Below are 23484 nucleotides of genomic sequence, written 5' to 3' on the forward strand. Positions count from 1 at the left end.
GTTCCACAGTAATCGATGCCAATATATTATATATAACATACAATTTAAAACAACCCTTTCATGGAATCGTCACATTAGTACAAGAAACCACCATCACATTTTATTTGAATACTCAATTGACAGCTACATCAAACCTAAAAGGTAATTGGAAAGAAGACAGTAAAGTATTAGCGCCGAGGGACACTAATGCAGTATAAACTTAAAATTTGAAATGATCTTGTATATCTCTGAGAATAGTTAACTCAGATTATAGACCTGTGAAATATTCATACAATATTGTAAAATATTCATACAATATTGTAAAATAACCTTTATTTGCCGGATTTGGCTACAAATCGAATCAATCTGAAGGGATAGTTTGTTCAGTCAATGGATAACTAAAACATGCGGTTTCTTATCTTAAATTGTGGCAGATTTCACATTATACGTAGGCTATATAGCATCTCATTGTAATGGGTGAATTTTAAGACTTTGCACACCGCTATCTACCGGCAGCAATGCTACTATTCCCGACTATGACTCGATTTCTCTCTCAGACCTATTTACAATGTCTGCGTAGTTTGGGTCTCATATTTATTCACGTACTGCTACTCTTAGTTTGTCTTAAGTGTCTTTATTTTCTGGGATACAACGCAAAACCAAAATAAACAAACAGAAATATCCAAGACAGTCGCCAATCACAAAGAGCCATTGAAATCAAACTTCCTCCATATTTGCCGGAACTGTGGGAAGGAAAGCTTGGGTAAAATGCGGAAACCAGTCACTTGCTGTATACATTTTCACTCGGGAGAGAGCGAGAATATGATTCATTTGCGTTCGCCGCTGCGAAACCGATGAGATCGACCATGGGCGATCTGAGAAATCCCTTTTCTCCAGAAACGCTCTGATAGCAAAGCAGCCACAGTGGCGTGCACCTGAACTACAGTGCTACAAAATACGTTTTGCTTTGTTGTTTTCCTCTCTCTTCGCTGGAGAATGTGGTTGAATCCCGAGGAAGTTTTGCTAAAAAACGCACTGAACCTATGGGTGACAGAAAAATCCAACGCGTATTTCCTTCTACAGCGCAGGAGGGGGCATGGAGATTCCGGGGGGAAAATATCAGGTAAGCCAGACACCTCAAGAGTTGCCATCGGCGGTTGGAAAAGCTTCTGACTGTACTGACCCCATAGCCATTTGTAGCGATCATCGGCATTTTAACAGCGGAGAAACTTCCTCACATTAACGCAGCCAACTGAATAAGCGGGTGAGCTAAAAGTTGCAGAGGGAAAGTGTAGCCGCCCATTTTCAACTTACTGCTTTATCATTGTGTACTGTATTCAGTAACAACGGGATAACGTCGGTTATTAGGTTTAAATATTCCCTTGCGCACTGAGCTAGAGTTGCGTGTGTGTATAAAACGTGTGTACGTCAGTTTTTTCATCATTTTACAACAAAATATTCAGCCGTATGAGTGGCTAATATTCTAAACCTGAGCTCTGCAAGTTTTCTTGGGCAGGGGTGTCTTTCAAGCAAATCCTTTATTCTTTCAAGCAAGTCCTTTATTTGATAATATACACGCTGCACCTCGTAGAACAAAAGGCAGAATGGAAACATCAGAATTCTTTTACTGTTACAGTGTATGTTTATCCACCACCTTAATTTTAGGGTAAAAATTCAAAGATGAGGCTTACAGTAATGGTACTGACACTGTTCACACAAAGCCCAACGCTATACAGTATACATCTCCTGAAAGTATAGGACATTTCTTCAAAAGAGACCGTGGCTGATATTTAATTCACAGATTGGTGTTGCACAAATTTTCGACAGCTGACGCCACAGTTTATTCTGAAAGGTCTGCAAGTGCCTTATTTATTCCCCAGGTCTTACTGCTTCCTCTTTCTTATTGAGTGTTTTCTGTGCCGAGAAATGCCAAGGTCTTAGATCATTTTGTTTACCGTCACTTCTGTTATAGTAAACATGTAATTGATAAGCCATAAAGCCAAAAAAGACAGACTAGAATATATAAAGGGACTTTAAACATTGTGGCGCATAGAGTTGGTATCATTCAGAACAGCTATAAAAGCTCGCATTTGAAAGATGTAGGATGTGGTTTGGTGTGGCTGTTGAGTGGGCTGTATTTCAGAAACGTCTTATTTGTCTGAGCTTAATTTACCCACTGTGTACACATAGCGGTATGCGCGAGAGAGAAGGCAGAAGATTGACTACAATCTCCCACAGTGGCCTGGAGCTATTAAAACATGCAGTCTTCTTGTTCATTCTGTTCTGTTTCTTTAACCCTATTTACCATTTTTACCATTTATCAATGTGTCTATATAAGGCTGTACCATTAGAAACAATAAATGGTAAGGTAATTTAAAAAATATATAACATTAAGGCTGTCGATGGTGATATTCAGTTGTTAATGTGACTTATGAATGTAATTGTGATTTATGTCAATGCTGAAGTGCATCAATATTGAAATAGGTTGTTTGTAATTAGAAAGGTGTGGTCCAGTCCCTGTTTTGACCTCTTGATACTGAGTAGAGGTTGCCTGATCGTTAGTTCCCCCCTGTTTAACTCCTACATCAATGATGATGTTTTAGGCTTAGGCATTCTGTCATTCTTGCATTATACTAGTTGGCTTTTGCTGCTCAGTCAGATTGCACAAGTTAACTTGTGGAAGGTCTTGAATGGCGTTATGCCCACACTCACTGGGCTGGGAGTGTTGTTAGCCTGGTCTGACACTGTTGCTCATTTAACTTGATTGGATAGACTTATGTTCTATTGTGGGTCGCTCTGGGTAAGAGCATCTGCTAAATGCATGTAATGTGGTGTAATGTAATGTATAAAGGTTGCTAACTGAACAGCATTCAGAGGTTTTTGGATTTTTTTTAACAGCATCGTTGAGGGTGGGTCTTTATCATGTATCGGCCTTCCTTCCTGCCCAGGTTAACATGTAGCAGTTTCCCCACACTGCTGTGATGGTGGAGTGATGTGATATTGGTCCCATGCTGCCACAGAATGTTCCGTGTGAGCAGGGTCACGGTCTCAGCGGTTTTCATTATATGGAACAGACGCAGTTTCATTATGGGGCTGCTGGCATACTTTGTCTTAATTTTGCTAGTCACCCCCACACTGTAATAAACAGCTGTTGCATGACATTACATTACATTCAAATCTGCAGAAGGCGGAACTCTTCTGAGAGAACAAACCCGTCATGTTAACCGAGGGGAAAGCGAGGATGTCATTTGCCATCTTGCTGTGGATTCTTTTACAAACCCTAATGGCTGTTCATGATCATTAGAGCATTGTCTTCATTGGCTTAATACTTGCTGGAAAATAAGTGCCGAAAAGCATCATGGATTGTTCTCATGAAACTCAGCGAATGTAATACCACTTTATGGAGAGAACATTTTAGATGCCTCTCTAAACTGTTTATAATGAGAGGTTAAAGAAGGACTTTCCTAAAGAAGGAAATCAGCAATTATACTGGGACAAGAGAGACTCGTGTTGGAACCGTTGACACAAACAGAAAACGCATGACTCTGATTATATCTCTTAAAGGGATTTTGTAAGAACGTGAAATGGCTTCACTGTGGCACATCTATGTCCATGTACACAGTCAGCTGTGGATATCCATGCCATCAAGTTTGTGTCACTGAATGTCATGGGTTTTTACAGTTGTGGGCTTTTTCTCTCAGACGTGTTTTGACTACCAGCTAGCTTGTACCTTATCTGGCCAGCTATTGAAAGTTGTTCATAGAGTGCTTTTAATATTGATGTCTCCTTATATGGCTTTTTGCTTGTGTTGTACTCTGCCTCACTTGTAAGTCACGTTGGATAAAAACGTCTGCCAAATGAATAAATGTAAATGTAGTTGTGCTGTTTTAGATCTTGGGGGTTTTGACTGTGGAAGTGGATGTGCTCCTTTTGTTAGAGTATTTGTGATTAGTGTATACAATAGACTGATTTATATCAGGAGCAAGGTTGTCCATTGGCCTTGGAATAAGGTTTGGCTCCAGTCCCTAACCTCTTTAAACCTGTTCTCTCAGTGCTTGGCTCTCTGCAGTTAAAAACAACAACCGAAATAATGACCCCCATCACCATTACTTTAATGGGGAGTGTGTGTGCGCATCCATTTGCTTCACAGAGCAGAAATGAGTCAAGCTTCAGTATGGCCTCCTCCCGGCCTGAAGATCCGCTGAGAGCTTTTCAGTCTCCTTATGTTCTGTGAGGCTCTCCATCTGCAACCCCCATCTCTCTCAGTTTTTTTCATGTTTGGGGATTTTGTGAGTTGTGGATGTGTCTTAGTTATTTCAGGAAAACAGTCTTGTCTTGTTTCTGTATATTTTTCACATTTGTAGAGAAAGCACAGCTGTGACCACAGCTCTTGACCACTATCTCTATATAACACCACTCTCTCGCCCACACTCTGTAATCTCTCTCACCCTCCTCTCATTCTGTAACATCCATTTCTGCCTCTACAGCCCCAGGCTCTGTCATTCTGTAACCCGCTCTCTGTCTTTTTGGGTCACGCCCCTCTGAAGGCATGCTGGTTGGTGCTCTGGACACAGTGTTGGACTCCAACGCCCGCGTCACCCCATTCCGCATCCTCCTGCAGGTTCCTGGGTCACAGGTCAGCTGGGTCATTGCCAGCGGTAAGGTTACCCATCAGTCTCCATCTTGCCCTTGCAGAGTTGCTGTTTCCTCGGCTTGATAGGTTTTAATATGGGGCGACAGTGGCTCAGGAGGTAGAGCAGCCGACTGGGGATTGGAAATGTCCCTGGTTCGAATCTGGCTCCCCCTGGCAGAATGTTGAAGTGTACTTGAGCAAGACACTGAACCCCAAACTGCTCCCAGTGTATAGTTGGTACCTTGTATGGCAGCCTCTGCCACTGGTAGGTAGATGTGAGGCATATAACTGTAAAGTGCTTTGAGTACTCAACATGAGTAGAAACATGCTATATAAATGCAGTCCATTTAATACATTCATGCACTATAAAAATGTATATTTTCTCAATGCTAGTCTTGAAGGGCACAAGTGAAATGTACTACCTAATTCCTGCACTGTGGCCCCCCAGGACCAGGGTTGAGTAAGTCTGCAGATGTGCCCTTACAAGACCTCAGAGTGATTTCCTTGACCAGTGTTTCTTGCTGACCAGGTACTGCAGTTGAAGAGGTTAACCAACACTGGGACTGGCTGGTCCAGAACCTCCTTCACTCCCTTTCAGTATTTGAGAACAAGGATGACGTCACCAGCTTTGTCAAGGGAAAAGTGAAGGTACCATCACGGCAAGAGATGATGCTGATTGGTGCAGGGATCGTCTGATTTAGTCTGGCCTTGTCGCAGCCCATAGAGAGAGTCAAATTTAGACTTGGGGAATAACTCCCGTTTTCGGTTCCTGCTCTTCTTGCACCTGTGCTCCCATAGTCAACCACCTTTCACAATTCAGCAGGCTATTGGTCCAACAAGATATCTCAAGTATTGCCAAAAGTATTGTCAGGATTTGCACTATACAGTTATCATTGTTATGCATATTGTACAACAATAACTGTTTTTCTACTGCACTTCATACTGTATAATAGCAGTAGCCTTACCCTTGTTTATTCTTGTTTCATAATTCATTATATACTATGTATATAATCATAGCACAAGGATGATAATTTCTCCATCTCACTATTCTCATTTATTTATTATATGACAGCTACAGAAGTACTGCACAACGCATAATTGCACAAACATCTTTCTATTTGCTGTATTTTATACCTCTCTATTTATTTTATTCAATTTATTCTTTTGTTGTTTTTGATGTGTGCCAGACGGTGCAGTTGTGACACTCAAATTTCCTTCGGGATTAATAAAGTATTTCTTATTCTTATTCTTAAAACAATATGATTATGGACAATAACATTATTGTACAATGGCATTAAAATGGATAGATGGATAGATATATGAATGGTTTCCCTCACTTTCTCCATTTTTCCTCTCATTACTTTTCCCTCCCATCCTCTCTCTCCTTTCACTCCTTCCTTTCTGTCATCCTCTCTCTCCCACTTTCTCAGGGTCTGATAGCAGAGGAGGTGAGAAGTAGGCAGGCAGTGCAAGAGGAAGACCCAGAGAAGTTCCGCGAGGCGCTGCTGAAGTTTGAGATGCGCTTCGGCCTGCCGTCCTCTGAGAAGCTGGTCACACACTACTCCTGCTGCTGCTGGAAGGGGCGGGTCCCTCGACAGGGCTGGCTGTACCTCAGCATCAACCACCTGGCCTTCTACTCCTTCTTGCTGGGCAAGGAAGGTCCGTCACTTAACCCTGTCGCCACCCACGCCCATAACAGGCAGCTGCTACATTTTCCTCTCACAGTGAGCATTTTACTTACCCCTCTGCCTCCCCCCTCCCTGCAGTGAAAATGGTGATCCCCTGGGCGGAGGTGGTCCGGCTCGAGCGGGCCTCCACCAGCTTCATGACGGACACCATCCGCGTGACCACGCGCCGCCGGCAGCGCGACTTCTCCATGTTCCTGAGCCTGGAGGAGGTCTTCAGCATGATGGTGCGGCTGGCTGACATCACACTGCGCAGGCTGCTGGACAACGAGGCCTTCGAGCTGGACCAGGTCCTGCAGCAGCCTGCGCACATCACCAAGAGGTCAGAGGTCATCACAGTGAACAGGACAGCGGGGAGAGGGGCATGGACTGGACAAAAGTGTGGAGGTGTATAAGTGTGCATGGCAACAAGAGTGAATAAGATCATGGGGTGGGGGGGGGGGTGTTTGTGTGTCTGTAAGCCCACAGTGGCTAAACTGATTTCTCAGTCCCTGAGAGCGAAACTTGGCTTACCGAGCCAGTTTTAATATCACATGATGCAGAGCTCGTAAAGACTGCTCTGCGGACTTTGCCCTGAAGTGGAGTGTGTTCTCAGGAATTTACTTCCATGGCAACCGTGCAATTTGGAAAGATGGTGGAGGACACCCCCCTCCTTATCTCTGCAACTGTAATGATTTACAAGTCCCCATCCACCTCTGTGCATGCATAATGATTTACCTGCCCTGCCTTCATTTACTAAGACGGGAAAAGTGGTAGATTCCTGTCTAGACAGGGCTGGTATTTTGACTCCTTCATATCTTAACCAATATTGAAATTTTTAGCTCTCATTTAGTAAAATGTGTCATTGGAGAGCTTTGTCAGTAAGGAGTTTTGGCTGTCTTTCTGTATGTGCGTGTGTCTGTCTGTCTGCCCGCCCGTCCTTCCATCCGTCTGTCTGTTTGTCTGTGCGTGTGCATGTGTGGCGTGCAGGGTCCTGGAGCAGCAGGCTCTGAAGGAGTACGTCCTGGCACTGTTTTGGCTGCCCCGCCGCGAGCGCCTGCAGGAAGTGGCGGTGTGCTCCATGTGGACGCCCCACGCCCGCTGCCACACCCCCGGCACGCTGTACACCACCGACAGCTACCTGTGCTTCGCCAGCCGGGAGGAGGGCCTCTGCAGCCTGCTCATACCCCTCTCCGAGGTACGCCCACCCAGACCAGCAGTGTGAAGCAGCAGACTGACCAGATGGCTGTGGGTTTGAGTCCCAAGTAGCCCTGCTAAGTGAGAATCTAAGCCTTTGCCACAATGGCCCACACAACCATCTGGATTCACAGCACGGAGTGCACAGTGATCTGGTGCATATCATTCTTGAAGATTCATAGATATTTATAGCAGCAGTTTATAAAGATCCGCACTTAAAGATTCAAACATTTTGAAATACTTTTTCAGTGGAATGATCTTTTTCTGTTTATATACCTGTCTCTAACACATCACCGTAGGTGTGTAAATATTATAAATGTACACCATTTCACTGATGAAGGCAGTATATTAAAGCATTTGAGTTCATTACAAAATTCAGCTTTTATGAGTGTAGTTACCAAAATTCTTAAAAACATCTTTTTTAATCTATAGGTTAAAGTTAGACCATAGTCTCATTAACAGTAACTGAATATGAAAACTCTGACACATCCTTAGCATTCATTTTATTGTGTTATCCCAGAAACATGTGTGATGCACATTATATGCTAAAATGCCTCTGTGTGGACATGGCTAAGGAGGTTTATCTGTTAACCTCCTTGAGAAGACAGACATATCCTGGAGTGTAGTGTAGCTTGCTGTAGTACATAAGGTGGCAGTGGAGCCAATCTTATTGGAGGTTTATGATATGGTAATTTGATACCATAAACTTTCAAGTGTTTGCTGGTGTAAAGGAGTCACAGGTTTTAATCAGGATTTTTTTTATTGTTTTATTGGAGTATGGTTTAATTGGTATGTTTACAAACTGAAATGTTAAATGTGTACATTTTGTTGAAAAGCTGTAACTGCATGTTTATTACATTACATTTAAATGTAATGTAATGTAATCTAATGTTCAGTGTAACTTTTGCCAGCAGATTCCATGTGCTCTGCACGCAGTTCACAACACGAGAAAAAAGACCCTTGATGTGCCTTCCAAAGAGTTTAGGATTGGTCAAGCTGTATTTGAATGAGTGCATCATGAAAAAGAACTCATTACAATTACACTTTTCTTCCAAAAGATGTTAATATCATATGAACATTATATATTATGCAGCATGCATGCTTGACTGACCATGTGTCCTGGTGGTGTTAAGTTTTGTTAGATTTCCCTAAGTTCGTATTTGAACTTAGTTAGTGTTTGAGTTCAGTTCAAGACAATGGCCACCCTATTATCTGAAAGCTTAATGTATGAGAACAATCTTTGAGAAGGTCCTGGAAACATTTGAGACTTGAGAGTGACATGCAGGTGTTTGCTGTAGGTATTTTTACACAAATTCAAACAGAGCGTGTCTGTGTGACTGCTGGCTAACGTATAAATTCTCTTGAATAGAAAGCAGGTATTGTGGCTGTATGCTCAGTCAAGTTTAAAAGCTCAGTGTTGGGTCTTTGCTTCATAGTGTGTTGTGGTTTTTTCTCCCATGTTTAAACTTTCTACCACTCCTTTCAGCCCAGCATGGACTAGTGCAGTTAGAAAGTTGACTGTGCTTTGCTCCCTGTGACTTGAAGTTTCAAGGACAATCCATTTTCCATGACCACTGATAAAATTGGCCTTTATCAGTACATATCAAACTAGATCTGGCCCTGGAGAAAGGTTTTCAGAAATTAAACATGGGGACAGGGTTTTATTTGGGTACACTGGGCATATACTAGCATACTGTCCTTATATGGCTGACTGGTACAAGTTTGGTATCCACTGTTTGACACATTCCCTCAGCTATTGGTTTATTTTGTTTAGAAAACTTCAGTTGCCATTGAATGTAGTCCATGTTAGTAAGATGGGGACCCCGGTTTCCCAGAAACCCCTGGGTCAGTGTCAGAATTGGTCTCTGTGTTTTTTTTTTTTTTTCCCACAGAATTCTGTGACATGAAGCATGCAAATGCACTATCACCCATACCTACTGTTATCCTGAGACGTTCAGTAGTGCCATCCTGTTTCCCCCGCTGTCCCCAGGTGGTCTCCATTGAGAAGGCGGAGAGCACGTGCTCACTGCCCAACCCGGTGATCGTCAGCGTGCGCAGCAAGCGGGCGTTCCAGCTGATCGAGCTGCGCGAGCGGGAGGAGCTGGTGGAGAGCCTGACCAAGCGGCTCCGCGCCGTGCAGTGGAGGCAGGCCGTCTTCCGCAACAAGGAGCCGCGCAAGAAGTCCCTGGTAAGCAGTCTTACACAAGCGTCTACATTTACACATGGACACACATTTGCGTGCAGTGTGCAGGCACATGCACACACATGCATTACACAACAGGAAAAACAAACACACACACACATGCATGCATGCAGACATACACATACTCACATACACATGCACATACACACACATGGACATATAAACAACACCAAAAACAGAGACTCATACACACACACACACACACACTCTGCTCATACTCTTAGGCAGGTGTCAGCAGTGGAGGATCTGTGCGGCTCTGTACTTGGAGGGCTGCGATCTAATTCCCCAGCTCCCAGAGTTTCCTAACTAAATTAATTCTGTCAAGATTATGATTTGTTGAATGAATGGTTCACTGCTTAGCTGCAGTGACAATATAGTTTTTTAGCACAGCAAAGCTAGGTCCTAGAATCTCTCTGGTAATATCCTGCTGTCTGGTGGTTTACATAAAGTGCTTACATGTGATGATAATGTAAACATCACAGAAAGTCTTTTGTTATCCTTATGTGTAATTATGTATGTGGAAGTGTACTTCAGGGTTATGTGTAATTATTTATGTGGTTCAGATGTGGTTAGTGGTATCCAGTTAGTGCAGCTTTCCATGCCAGTTTATTAGATGCAGTTCAGTCTGGATAAGAGCATCTGTTAAATGGCAGTAATATAATGTAATATCTTGTAGTGTATAAAGTTTCTTAATCCCCTCATTGTTTTTTTTTGGCTCAGATCAGCCCAATGCCATACTACACCTTCTACTACGACACCATGTACTCTGAGGAGGCGGGGTCTGCAGAGAAAAATGTACGACAGGAGATGACCACAGAGGCTCTGATATCCACCTTCCATAACACCCAGCCTGACTCCCCCAGCAACAAGTCTGTGAGTACCACGGGGCTGAACACCTGCTGTTGCTTTGGCCGTGAGTATGGCTATCCATTATTGGCCAAATCTGTGAGTATAGCTATCTGCTATTGGGGATATGGTTGGATATGTTGGCAGGGTTTGCTCATTTGGCTGCTCTCAGGCACCCTGTGACTTGACCAGGGACTGTAGCGGGCTGTGTGAGTTGTAGTGCCAAAAACGGCACTTAGGTGCATGCGACTGTATTAGAGGAGTGTGTTTGTCTCAGACAAACGTAGAAGTTGTTGTGGTGAGATGGTTCTTGTGTACACTTGGCTATTACAAAAACAGGGTTGCATAAAAGGAGAAAAAAAGAATACATTCAATCCCCTACAGTTAACACTGTTGACTATCGTGCACACTGGAGCGAAAAGCACTGACGAGACTGATGAGCTTTTGGGGGGTCACCATTTTTAATGCCTCTTGGGTTGCCAGTTGTATAGAGACCAGTTGGAAATTTGACCAGAACTCTGCAGTTGTCACCCTTACGTGATAACTGCCAGAAGAAGTCAGGAACTCCTCATCTGAAAAAAGCCACATACTACAGCACAGTGTAACTGCTCTGGAGCACTAGATTTACATGGTCCAAAGGGAAGACTGTACTCTACTGGAATACCGCTAGCTCCAGTTGTGTTTTACTTATCTCGGATATCTTCCTTCATTATGAATTGAATTTTTGATCGTGTTTGTTTCTAATGCTTGTTTTCAAGTGTGTATGTCAGCAGTAGGCATTCCTGATCCTAGGGTGCCAGAGATGTCTCTGGTTTTTGCTCCAGCCATCCCTTAATCATATAATTGGATTAATTATTCTGCTAAATTAATGCAGGAGACCTTTATGCCAGAGGCACTCAGCATTTCCCTATTTAAACTGAATCACCTGCTGTAATTTAGCATAATTGATCCAATTACATATTAAGAGCTTGGATGGAACAAAAATTAGAATCATCTCCATGGCCACAGTTTTACCCCTGATGTACATTTAGTGTGTGTGTGTGTGTGTGTTGGGGGGGATCCTCTGTGTTAGCGCATCTTTTTGGTGTGTTTCTTGCAGAGCATGGAACAGGTGAAGGTGCGTCTGTGGGAGGACCACTTCTCTGAGTATGGCAGGGGGGTGCACATGTTCCGCACTGAGAAGATCCAGAAGCTGGTCGCCATGGGGATCCCAGAGGCCCTTCGGGGAGAGCTGTGGATGTCCTTCTCAGGTGACGGCTAGTGGCTGGGCCGTGGGATTGAGGGGCGGGTGTTTGGCTGCCATGGGAACGTGGGGCTTTTGGGTGTCATGAGAGGATTTCAGTGGAGCATTGATCTGGAGTCTGCAGTCTGTGTCTGTGATCTCTCTTTGCTCTGACATAGTTTCACTTCCTGATATAAGTGTTATATTTAGCTCTGTGAAAACTAAACCAGAAGCTGTTTTTTTAACTTGGTGGTTTAATGGCCTGTTTAACAGCATTGGGGTCATTTGTGTTCTCATAATCTTTTTGATTCATGCACTTAATTCCCCAGTTCTTCCCATTAAATGCTGTTTGCATTTGACACTGTTTGCAGGGAAGCCAGATGCTTAAATATATTGATTAGCAAAGTCACTTACTTAGGTTTTAGCGCTTTGAGAAGGAACTTTCTGTCAGATTGCTCATGAATGTTCTCAAAGAGAGAATAGCAGGCAATCTAATCAAAGGCTTGTTGCGTTTGCCAAACTGATTAAGTTGAGCCTCTGGTTAACAGTTCACTGTCTTCTGGTGTTGCACTAATTTCATTCCTGATGGAAATGCAGATGCTGCCTCTGAGCTAACGGCTCATCCGGATTATTACGCCAAATTACTGGAGGAGTCTATGGGACAGAGCAGCCTGGCCACAGAGGAGATTGAGAGGGACCTCCATCGCTCCCTGCCCGACCACCCGGCCTTCCAGAATGAAGCTGGCATCTCCGCCCTTCGCAGGGTCCTCACCGCCTACGCCCACCGAAACCCCAAGATCGGCTACTGTCAGGTACCTTGCATCTGGCAGGAGAGACAATTTGTCCCATGTTAGGTCCCAGGACTTTAGTTGGCCGGCCATGTGTGTTTTAGTCTTTTATGGCATTTGAAGAGAACTGACGAACCAGCAAGGAAGGCACATTATCACCACCGGCTGTGCTGGAGTTGAGTGCGGATCAGAGGATTGGAATTACTACACTCTCCTCCTATTGAGGGAGGAAACTATCTGTCAATCAACAGGCCACCCATCATCTTTCAGCTGCACTGGGAATTCCAGTAAATGAAAATTTTCTTGTTCCTGTTCTCCGGATTGTACTGTCCTGTCCTTCTGCACTGCATAATTACATGTTGTATGGGTTTAGGCTTTTGACAGTAATTACCTGGCCAGCTTTTATTTAAAATATGGAGCGAGGAGTGACTGAGGCCAGTGTGTGAGTAATACCTCACCTTTTGTACATGCTCTGGCATGTATATCTCGTGTGTCATTCTTTTTCATGTAGTGTTGATGTTGATCCTTCACTTCTTTGTCCCACAGCTCTAGCTGTATCCCATACGATGGGCTTCCCAACGGTCACCATAGCTTCAGCTATACTGAGAATGTCTTCAAATAAAATGACATATGAGGCCATGCAGGACGTGCTCTTGCACGCGCACACACACACACACACACACACACACACACACACACACACACACACATACAAATACAGATACACATATACACACACACATATACACACACACATACATATACATACACATACACATGCAAGCATGCACACAAGCTCTCTTAAGAGCCACTATTTTCAAAGATAAGCTGAGCTATTAATGTAGTGAAATCAGATCAAGACTCTCATTTTTGATGCAGTTGCAGTATCAACAATTAAGTAAACACCTCCCAAAACTGACCCTGTTAAATAGGTTGGTGTGCTGTTAATGTCTGTACATTAGGGTCACTATCAATTCAGTTCATCAGCCAAAATACATGCTATGACAATGCCTGCTAGGCTTGCCTACATAGGATGTTGCTTTTCCTGGTGTTCTGGTCCACATAGTATTGACTCTGATGCCAGTGTCATACACAGTGACTTTGCTGTTTGTCTTCCCCTGCCACTGAGTTTTGGTCTATTAACTGCTGTGTAAATTTTGGTTGTTTGTTTCTTTCCTATTGAGGAGTCCTTAATGCTGATTTATAGTCTGAAATGTCTCTCTGTCTCTCTGCAGTCCATGAATATCTTGGCCTCCGTGCTGCTGCTGTACTGCAGGGAGGAGGAGGCGTTCTGGCTGCTTGTGGCCGTGTGTGAAAGAATGCTGCCTGACTACTTCAACCGCAGAGTCATCGGTGTGTGGTCAAACTCGGTGCTGCCTTTCAACATTCAAACGCTCTTTTTGAAGGTGTTCATTTGCTATTTATAGGGTTACAGAAAAAGGTGCAAGGCATATGTGTGTGCAGTGAGTACTGTGTACTGTATTATGAAGCATGTGGTGTGTGTGTATGCCTGTGCGTGGTGTGTAGAGGTGTGTGCACATCTCAACACAAGCTCATTGTTGTGTGGTGAAACTCAGGCTCTCACTTGGCTGTGTTTGACATTCACAAGGATCTACTCAGATGTTTGTGGAACAGGAATAGCAGACATCAGCCTGGGAATGGTTTTATTTGAATATTGATTTTCATATGCCACAAAAGAGCTGGTTTTCTCCTCTGAAAAGAGACTATGCCAGAAACCTCAAGGCTTTGTGAAGTTGCTGCTTTTGAGCTTGTGGTGTGTGAACATAATATTGCTGTTAGAACTCCTTGTGTTTTGAACCATGTGAGGAGAAACTATTCCATAAGTATACGAAGATGAAGATTAAGTGACTCATTGTTTACCTGTCTTTCTTTGTGTGTGTAGGGTAATGTAAAACACACACACACACAGGTACTGCATACCTAGTGCATTCTGTATGTGTGTGTGTGTGTGTTTGTGTGTATGTGTAGCCCTTGTGTGTTTGTGTGTATGAGTGTGTAGTACCTGTATGTGTGTGTGTGTGTGTGTGTAGTGCCTGTATAGTTCTGTGTATGTGAGTGTGTTTGTATGTTAATGTGTGTGTGTGTGACCTCTGTTCCCTGTCTCTCTGGTGCCCAGGTGCGCAGGTGGATCAGTCTGTGTTTGAGGAGCTGATCCGGGAGCGCCTGCCGGTGCTGGCGGAGCACATTCCCGACCTGTCCCCGCTGTCGTCGCTCACCCTCTCCTGGTTCCTGACGCTTTTCATCAGCGTGCTGCCCTTCCGCAGTGCCATCTGCGTCGTCGACTGCTTCTTCTACCACGGCATCAAGGCTATCTTCCAGCTGGGCCTGGCAGTGCTGGACGCCAACGCCGCCGCGCTCTGCGCCAGCACCGACGACGGCCAGGCCATCATGGTCCTCACCAGGTCAGACCTTACCTGACTGCCCAGGGTGAAAGAGAGTGAGGGGTCAGAGTTTCCCCCCCTTCATGAAGGCACAGGCCACTGGCTGTGTAGTCTAGTGCAGGGGGCTGTATTCTGGGAATCCTTGAGGATTCACTCAGAGAAAAATAAACACACCAGTAGGTAAAACAGGAAATGTTTGACACAGAAGTCACATTGTGTTTGTGTGTGTGTGTGTGTGCCCATTTTATAGTTTCCTGGACCAGGTGAAAAATGATGAGGACCCCTCCCCCTCATTGCAAGGTCAGAGCACTGACGCAGATGGAGAGTCATTACCACAGCAAATGCAGATTGCTGACCTCATCAGAGATTCCTATGAGGTAAAAGCATCCTCTGTGTCTTACCAGGCTATGAGAGGGCATCTGTGTAGGTCAGCACTTCTCAGACACTGGGTTATGAAACAGCACAAGCCCCCAACCAAATAAGTTTCATAATTAAGCCGTGGGTGGGCCTTAACCTTAAAACCATTTGAGAAACACTTGTATGGAGAAAGGACTCTGGACTTGAGACTTTTGGGTTCCAATCCTATTTGGGACAGAGAAAGTATCATAAAGGATGAATGCTGGCTATAAATTACCAGGCCCATTGCCATGGTAACTGGTTCAAGGCTGGAACAGAACAGAGGAGCAGAAAGGGGAGGTTCCAGAGGAGCTGCTAACTCCCTCTCTTCTTTTGCTACCCTCCTTCTATTTCTCCCTTTTTTTCCCCTCTCCCCTCTCCTGCTCTCTTTGTCTCTCCTTTTTCATTGTTGCAGAAATTTGGAGATCTGACGGTACCACAGGTGGAACAGCTGAGATGCAGACACAGGATTCAAGTACTACAGGCGCATGAAGATACCACCAAGGAGAATGCTGTGAGTGGCAGGCATGCAGAGACACTCAAGATTCACATTCCCTATGCAGCGTAAAACCATTCGCAGCTCTGTGCAAATTTAGCTAAACCCGTATGTGGCTAGGACAAGCCCTGATTTGTGGCCCCAACTCCGTAACGGCCAACTTTGTGCTCTTCCATTCCTCTGCAGCCATCTCCTATCCCCTTGTCTCTGTGTCTTTGTGCCCCTGCAGCTCAGGGTTGTGACCCCTGATGTGTCCGTCTCCCCAGAGGACCTGGCAGATGTCTATGACCTCTTCAAGGTTTGAGCAACATCTCATTTCAGTCACCCCATTTGTGTCACTGTGGGGGGGGGGGGGGGCTCTTGAATGAGCAGGCGTATCTATAGCTCTGTGTATTGTTATGCAGAAGTGCCAACAGTTTGCCTCAGGTGTTGCTGACCTGCTGCTAACTTCATTGGCTGAACTGTCACTGAGGCAGGTCAATGGGAATGCCTCCTACTGCTCGGCAAACATGTAAGCTTTTGCAGAGCAAAGACACCCCTCTGAAATTCTTTTACCCTTTGGATTGCAGACGGAGTACTTCATCAACCTGTACTGGGGTGTGGGCGCGGGCGGCTCGCTGAAGCACCACGACCCGAGCCTGCCCTACGTGGAGCAGTACCGGGTGGACCGGGCGCAGTTCAAGAGCCTGTACCAGCTGCTGGCACCGTGGCTGTGCGGAGTCCACACCGACAACGTCGCCAACCGCACCTTCAACCTGCTGGACCAAGACCAGCTCTCCCTCATCAACTTCCGACAGTTCGCTGGGTGGCTGGGTACGTTGTGTGGGTGTTAACGTACATGTCTCAGCCCGTGAGTGGGAAGTGAGGGAAGCGGGGGTGGACCTTTAAGCTGAGCGCTTCAGCGCTAAATTTGTATGAAAAGTAGAAGTAAAGCATAATGGGTAGGTGAGAATTACCCGTAAGCAGCTTATTCCCTTTTAGTTCATTGTGTCTAAAGTTGCATTACAGTAACATAGTGGGATAATAAGTATTTACACCATTTTCATTTAATACAACCCTGTTTTTGGAATCCGCATGCCTGGCATGTCATCACCTGTAAAAATGGGTCATGTTTTTAAAAGCATCTTTGTTTGTTCTCTGAAAAGAAGACCATATCAAAAATGTTACTACTCAGGCCAGAAAAAGTTAATCTGCTAGATACATTCAACCAAACTCTCCCCAGGTTCAAAGTACTAACCACTTATTAATAGGCTTACATTAAAAATAAAGCAACAGGCAGGCTTCTACCAACGTTTGGGTGCACCATTCGTTTTAAAATACTGTTTTGTCTCAGGATAAGCATTCTTCTGGTTTTCTCTTACAGACTCTGATCCCCTTTGATATGTCCTGCTACCAGATAAACATTGCAGAATAATACAGTGTGATGGGAGAGTGAGGCTTCATGAACCCTATAATGGGTGGAGCAGGAACAGGCTCTGAAACACATACTGGTATTACTCAATCACAAGACTTGGCTGTCCACAGCAAAACACTATAATTTGATCAGTTTAGTCTGTCATTAAATGCACATAATTGCTCCACCCATTTTCCCACATTATTGGAATGACGACACTAAGTGTTCCCCTCTGATCCAGAAGAACAAAACTCCAAACCTGCAGTAGCTGCTGGAATGGATGCTTTGGTGCCGTGCATGTGTCAGGGTGAACAAGGACAGCGGAACGACCCTAATGAGTAATCAGGAAAGCCACCAGAGTCCCTGCTGTAGTGTCCATCTGTTGAGTAGAGCCGCACAGCTCCTTTGAGATGTGCAACCGGGCCCACAAAGCTTTCATGGTCTTTTATCGAAAGCCACAGAGAGCTATTAGCGGAAATTGATCCCAGAATGTGGCATCGTTATTCATCATGTGATGCTCCCAACATCGGAGGAAATTACTGCAGTAGCTCGGAGACCTCAGTTTCACTTCAATTCAATTCAGGCTGTTTTATTGGGATGGTAGAAATATATTCCATTTGCCAAAGCATTTTTATGAGTAATAAGTATAACAAACAATGGGTGTATTTTTGAAGAAGATTTAACAAAACACTATTAATAAGAAAAAGTATGAACACTTCAAGATAACAAAGTGTAAAAATTATGTGAGGAGCCTGACTCAATATCTGTCTCTCAGATAGGGTTGCCAGGTCTGTTGCAGTGAGGGGTATAAAAGGATGCCAGTTCCCCTATTTCTTTGAAAGACACCAGCGCTTGTTTTCTCTCTCTGTCCCTTCACCCGGCCTCTCTGACAGGTTTCCTCTCTCTTAATCCATTTTCCAGTCCCTTCATTTCCCTCTCCCCAATCCCTCTTTGGGAAAGAAAGTGCCTTCCTGAACTTGCTATCATTTTGTGACCTGTAACAGGAAGTGAAGCACCATTTTTCCTCATCCTGAGCGCAGGAATTGCACTGCACACTGTTGCACTGTTTCTCTGCAATCCCAGCATTCTCTGTGCTCTCCCACAGACACGCTGTATAGTGGGGAGCTGAATGACAAGATCCGTCTGCTGTACCGCCTGCACATCCCACCAGGTGAGCCACACCAGACCTCCCATAATGCCCCTCTTGTGCCTGGCAGCACACAGTTACCTCATACTCTTTTTTTTTTTTTTTTAACTGAAGAAGAAGTCTCCCCTCTGCCTAGAGACGACCTTTTATTTCATTTTTATGGACTTAAACAGACTGTTGAGATCCATAAAGTGAAATGAAAATGGAATTTTCAATATCGTTCCTGTGTGGATTTTTATTTGGATTTCTTTTGACCTATTCTTTTATAAGTTGCTGCAAATTCTCGTGGCAGTGGCATGTCCCCCATTAAATTAAGCTGGAAGGAAAACTCAAACTTCCATAGGGTGCAGACTTTTAAATTTAACTATAAGTTTGTGTGTTTTTTTTCTTAGCAGGAGACAAGTGTGACATTTTAGATTATCCAGACAGTTTATAAATAGCCCACCCCAATGTCTGTTTCCACATGTGAAATGACAGGCCTGTTGTCTGTTTTATGAAGGCCTACTGATGAGTAATGCAGAGAGAGGAAATATAGAACGTGTTTTTTTCTGTGAGTGTGGGATTGCTGTGAGCGGAACTGGATTATTCCCTTCAGGCATGTTTGAGTTTCGCACACATACCTCAGCGTTGCGCTGTCTTACTGTCTACAGTCAGTCACAGAGTGCAGGTACTCTCCACCGGTTTAGAGTGGGGTCCTAGACACGAACACCACAGCTGCATTCTGACCGGCTGTTGGATTATTCCAGTTATCCCACATCACCCCCCCCCCCCACAACCTCTTTCACAATGTGTTGATAATTTTCTGAGGTTTCTCAATGTAAGAGACTGAAGTGAGTATAGGCAGTATTGAGATGCAATGAAGTGGATCATCTTTCTCAACAAATGGAGTAATTTACTCACCCTTATTGATACACTCTGATCCCTCTCATCCACACCAGTGCTATTTTATTAATAATTACCATTACTCATTAAAATGGCCAATTTCTTTTGTCATGTAGTATATCAGTGTCCTACTATCTTACCCCCTATTTTGTATGGTATTTACTGTGACCTTATGTGGCTAACTCCTCCATACTTGTTATTCACTTCACTTAAACCTCAATTTTGTTGTATTATTGTTTATTGTTTATAAATGTGAAAGTCAGTGTTAAATGGAAAGAACAAAGTAATCCACCTGGAGCCAGATTTGAAATTCTGACCCTTGTGACTGTGTTACCCTCAGCTCTAACTGAAAATGAGGATGATCCCTCCCCCCTGAAGTCCCCCCTGCTATCCACCACCAGGCCCCTGTATGTGGAGTGTCCAAATGGTAAGCCATTATTACATTACATGCATTTAGCAGATGCTCTTATCCAGATCAACTTCCAGCACAAAAGAACATAAGTGTATCCATTGAAGTTGAATGAGCAACAGTGTCAGACCAGGCCAACACTCCCAGACCAGTGAGTGTGAGCATAACACTATTCAAGCCCTACCACTAATTAACTTGTGCAACCTGACTAGACAAGGGAAGCCAGGTATACTACCATACATCAGTCACTGCAGGGGATGAAGCACTGAAGTACAGGACGGAAAGTCCTGTGTGGAAAAAGTATCGTTCCACAGAGCTTGTAATTATAACTGACAAACTACTGGTTTGATGGGAAACTCTACTGATGGGTGACCAAGACTTCAGGAATCTTTACATAGACAGTGTTACTACATCCTGTCAGTGACTCACTGATATATAACCAGTCACTACATTTTGCCCTTTGGTTGGTTCATACACATGGTAGCCAAACCCATTATATGGTTTGAAGCCTCATTTTCTCGTCACAAGTGCTCTGGCTCCACTTATGTCTGCTTATTTGGAAGGGGCAGATTAAAGTAGGGTTTGTCTGAGACATCTTTCATATGCTCTTATTCTGAAGGGGAGATGATGGACTATCAGGAGCAGCTGAAGCAGATGCTGAGGGATCTGGTCAAGGAGAAGGAGGGGGACGTGGAGAAGCCCCTACCCATGATGAACCAGGTGATTTAGTGTGCTCTACAAAGATTCGGGGTGATCACTATTGCTACTCCATTCCCAGTCATAAAGCAAGTCCAAAATCTCCTTCGATCGTTGTCTGAAAACATTAATGGAGAATAATCCCAGGGAAGTGGTGCCAGGGGATCTACGAACCCATTTATTGTTTAGCCTTGGTTGTGTTCTAATGATTTAAAAGCTTGCTTTAAGATCGCTCTATGTAGAGGAGTTAGCAGAGTAATGAGGTTTATGAAGATATTGATTGTAATTAATCAAAAGGACTTGGACTGTCATTGAATATGTTAGTGAATAACAGTTTGATGTGAAAACCACTTGGGTGGGAAATATTTAAATGGCTTGACAGGAAAGTGGATCAAACCAATTTTTTAAAACAAGAAGAAAAGAAATGTCCATTCAAACATGAATGAGCATCACTAGTACCTCAGCCCATTTCCTCTAACAGCTGTTCTAGTCCTATTCACTGACCCCACTGTTTCGCACTCACAGAGGGAGTTCATTCAGTTCTGCAAGACCCTCTACAGCATGTTCCACGAAGACCCCAACGAGAACGAGCTCTTCCAGTCCATTGCAACGGTCACCAGCCTGGTGCTGCAGATCGGGGAGGTGGACCACAAGAGCAGGTGCTCGAGAGAGGCGATGCCCCAGGAGGCGGCAGGGGCACAGGAGGGGGGTGCGGGGAGCGCGGAGCAGCCCCTGGGCGACACTGGCCCGTCCCAGGCCGGCGCCGTCCAATCGGAGAGCGAGTGGACGGTCAGCTTCGCCCAGATCCTGGCCTCGCTCCTTACCGAGCAGTCGCTGGTCAACTTCTTCGAGAAGCCCGTGGACTTCAAGGCCAAGATCGCTGCCGCCAAAACGAAACAGTACCATGAGCGGGTCAGCCTCCTGATGATCCAGCAGGGACCCGGCTGAACCGAGCTGAACCACAAGCAGAGACATCTCGGCCCCGTGTGGGTCGACCGCCTGATCAGTATGCCACCTTATAATCACTGGTTTCTGATTGTTGATGAGCCTTTAGCTGTCCATCCCACTAAGTCGGTTCAAGAAGCGTCTACGTGCCTATACTTAAACACTGACAGGCTATGGGTAGCAAACAGAAGGAAGGGCAAATAGGGGAAAAAAGAGGGATTGTCTCTTTAGATTTGGAACCCTCCCTCATTCGATGTAGCAGCCTTGACATATGTGAATTGACCGGAATTGGAAGAATCCAGCATGGAGGAAGCACACACACACTCTCCATACACAACACATCCTTCTGTTTGGATTTCTGCCGTACCTTCATTGCATAATGCACTACAAAATTACTGCAGCACGAGTGGTCTTTTTAAAAAAGATTTTCTTTTAAATGAAACAGTCCAACAGGAGCCGTCCCTCTTTCACATTGGTACACTTTCAGGAAAGAACAGTATTAAATCTTTAATTCCCTTAGCTTTAAGCTGTGAGACAAAAAATGTTAAATGGGGTCATTGTTGGAGAAGGCATTGCAATGTAGAGAGGGAAGAGAGACAATGAGGGCTGCACTATCTGGAGAGGGGCATTGCTGGTTCGAGTCCCAAAGTCACGTGCAAGCCCTTCATAGCCAAAGAAAGTAGTTCTTGATCCCTTCACCAATGTGACACAGGCCCAACTATGAGAACACATATATCATATGTCCTAATGTAGCATGCAGCACGTAGGCTGTTAGTATTTCATGGAAGGTGGTGCATCTCCTCATACTACAAAATAATTTCTGTTTACTCTTCTGACCAACTCTGCTAATGTGAGACGGCCATTTTTCCCCTTGGCACCAAGTCAGCTGGGCCGTGCCCGTATGCCGATTCGTCTGCAGGTGTGAGTAAAGGCTGATTGGAGGAGATGGTCATCTTACCTAGGTGAAGTCCGTCCCCCTCTCCCTTTTAAAACAAAGTGCCAGTAGGAACTTTCGCCAGAAGTCGTCCAAAGGAAGTTTACAATATACATCAATATGGAAGCAAGGAAACATTGAGTATCTGTTGTTAGTTGTTGAGTATCAGTCCATTGCCTTTTATATTGTTGAATCGTATAACTTTACATGGGAACACACTGCAATTGTGTAGCCTCACAACGCAGTTTTAAAATGCCTTCTTTCAAAGCAGAAAAGCATAGGATTTCTGAGGAACTCTTTACCTGAGAATGGACATGTGACATGCATATGTAACATGTTTTACGCTGTCTTTTCCTTCCTAACATGCACAGCTGCCTTATTGGAAAATAGTTTTATTTTAAGTCTGATGCAAATGGAATGTCATTTTTTATTTCTACTTGAACCTTTGAATTATGCAGCAGTAGTCTGAGACTGACAGAACAGTTTTGGGAAGTGACTTCAGGTGAAAGGAGTACGAAAGTTCTAATGCAGCCGATGCGTAACATTTTTTTCCAATGTAGGGCAGTCAGACTTGGTTTGTTAGCTAGGAGCAAATTGCTAAGTAGCGATTAGAAGTTCTGTAACTCCTCCCAGAATGTGAAGCAGTAGTGATGGGAGAGTGAGGCTTCATGAATCCCAAAACGGGTGGAGCCGCTATGTGTTATGGTGTTTACACCACCTCGTTCTCCCAGCACAATGCAGAAGCCTGATACATTAAACTAAAATCCAAGTCTGTATGGTCTCATGCTGTGACTGCCTTAAAATCCAAATCTACATCAGGACCAGATTAGTGAGATCCAATCAGGAGCCAAAGAATCACCTCTGGTTTTGCTGTGGTCACTTTATTTTCACCCAGATCGGTGTAGAATGGCATGTAAATTGCACAATATAAAGAGGTCTTGTGATTTTATTTTCAACGAGTTCCTTTTCTACAAGTGCTGTTTTTTAATGATTTACTTAACATTAAAATCTCTGCCTCCACAAATGTGTCCTCTTTGGGTTGGATCTACCCCCTCAGAGTTACCAATAATGCAACCATGCCAAAAGAGTATGAGTCTTTTAATTTAAATTAGTTCAAATGGATACATTGTACAAGAAATCCGCTAAAACCTGCAAGGTTGTTTAAGCCTGCAGGGCTGTTTGGTTGTGGTAAACATATTTCCAGTTATGTTGCTGTACAGGTTTTATCAGAGCTCCATTTCTGCTGTAAAGC

At 44.2% G+C, this 23484-nt stretch overlaps 1 protein-coding gene across 1 annotated transcript; it reads left to right on the plus strand.

Moving 5' to 3' along the window:
- The first annotated feature begins 769 nt into the window (after positions 1–769).
- Positions 770–23305, plus strand: LOC118788781 (TBC1 domain family member 8). Its single transcript, XM_036544845.1, has 20 exons — positions 770–1102; positions 4527–4637; positions 5142–5260; positions 6043–6271; positions 6379–6619; positions 7267–7474; positions 9464–9661; positions 10397–10549; positions 11622–11772; positions 12342–12556; positions 13768–13885; positions 14670–14955; positions 15185–15311; positions 15746–15844; positions 16056–16124; positions 16396–16639; positions 18325–18390; positions 19589–19675; positions 20277–20377; positions 20879–23305. The coding sequence occupies exons 1-20, from the start codon at positions 976–978 to the stop codon at positions 21299–21301; spliced, it is 3372 nt and encodes a 1123-aa protein (XP_036400738.1). The 5' UTR covers positions 770–975; the 3' UTR covers positions 21302–23305.
- The last annotated feature ends 179 nt before the right edge of the window (positions 23306–23484 follow it).

Source organism: Megalops cyprinoides, chromosome 14, assembly GCF_013368585.1.
Source record: "Megalops cyprinoides isolate fMegCyp1 chromosome 14, fMegCyp1.pri, whole genome shotgun sequence".
NCBI classification, from domain to species: Eukaryota; Metazoa; Chordata; class Actinopteri; order Elopiformes; family Megalopidae; genus Megalops; species Megalops cyprinoides.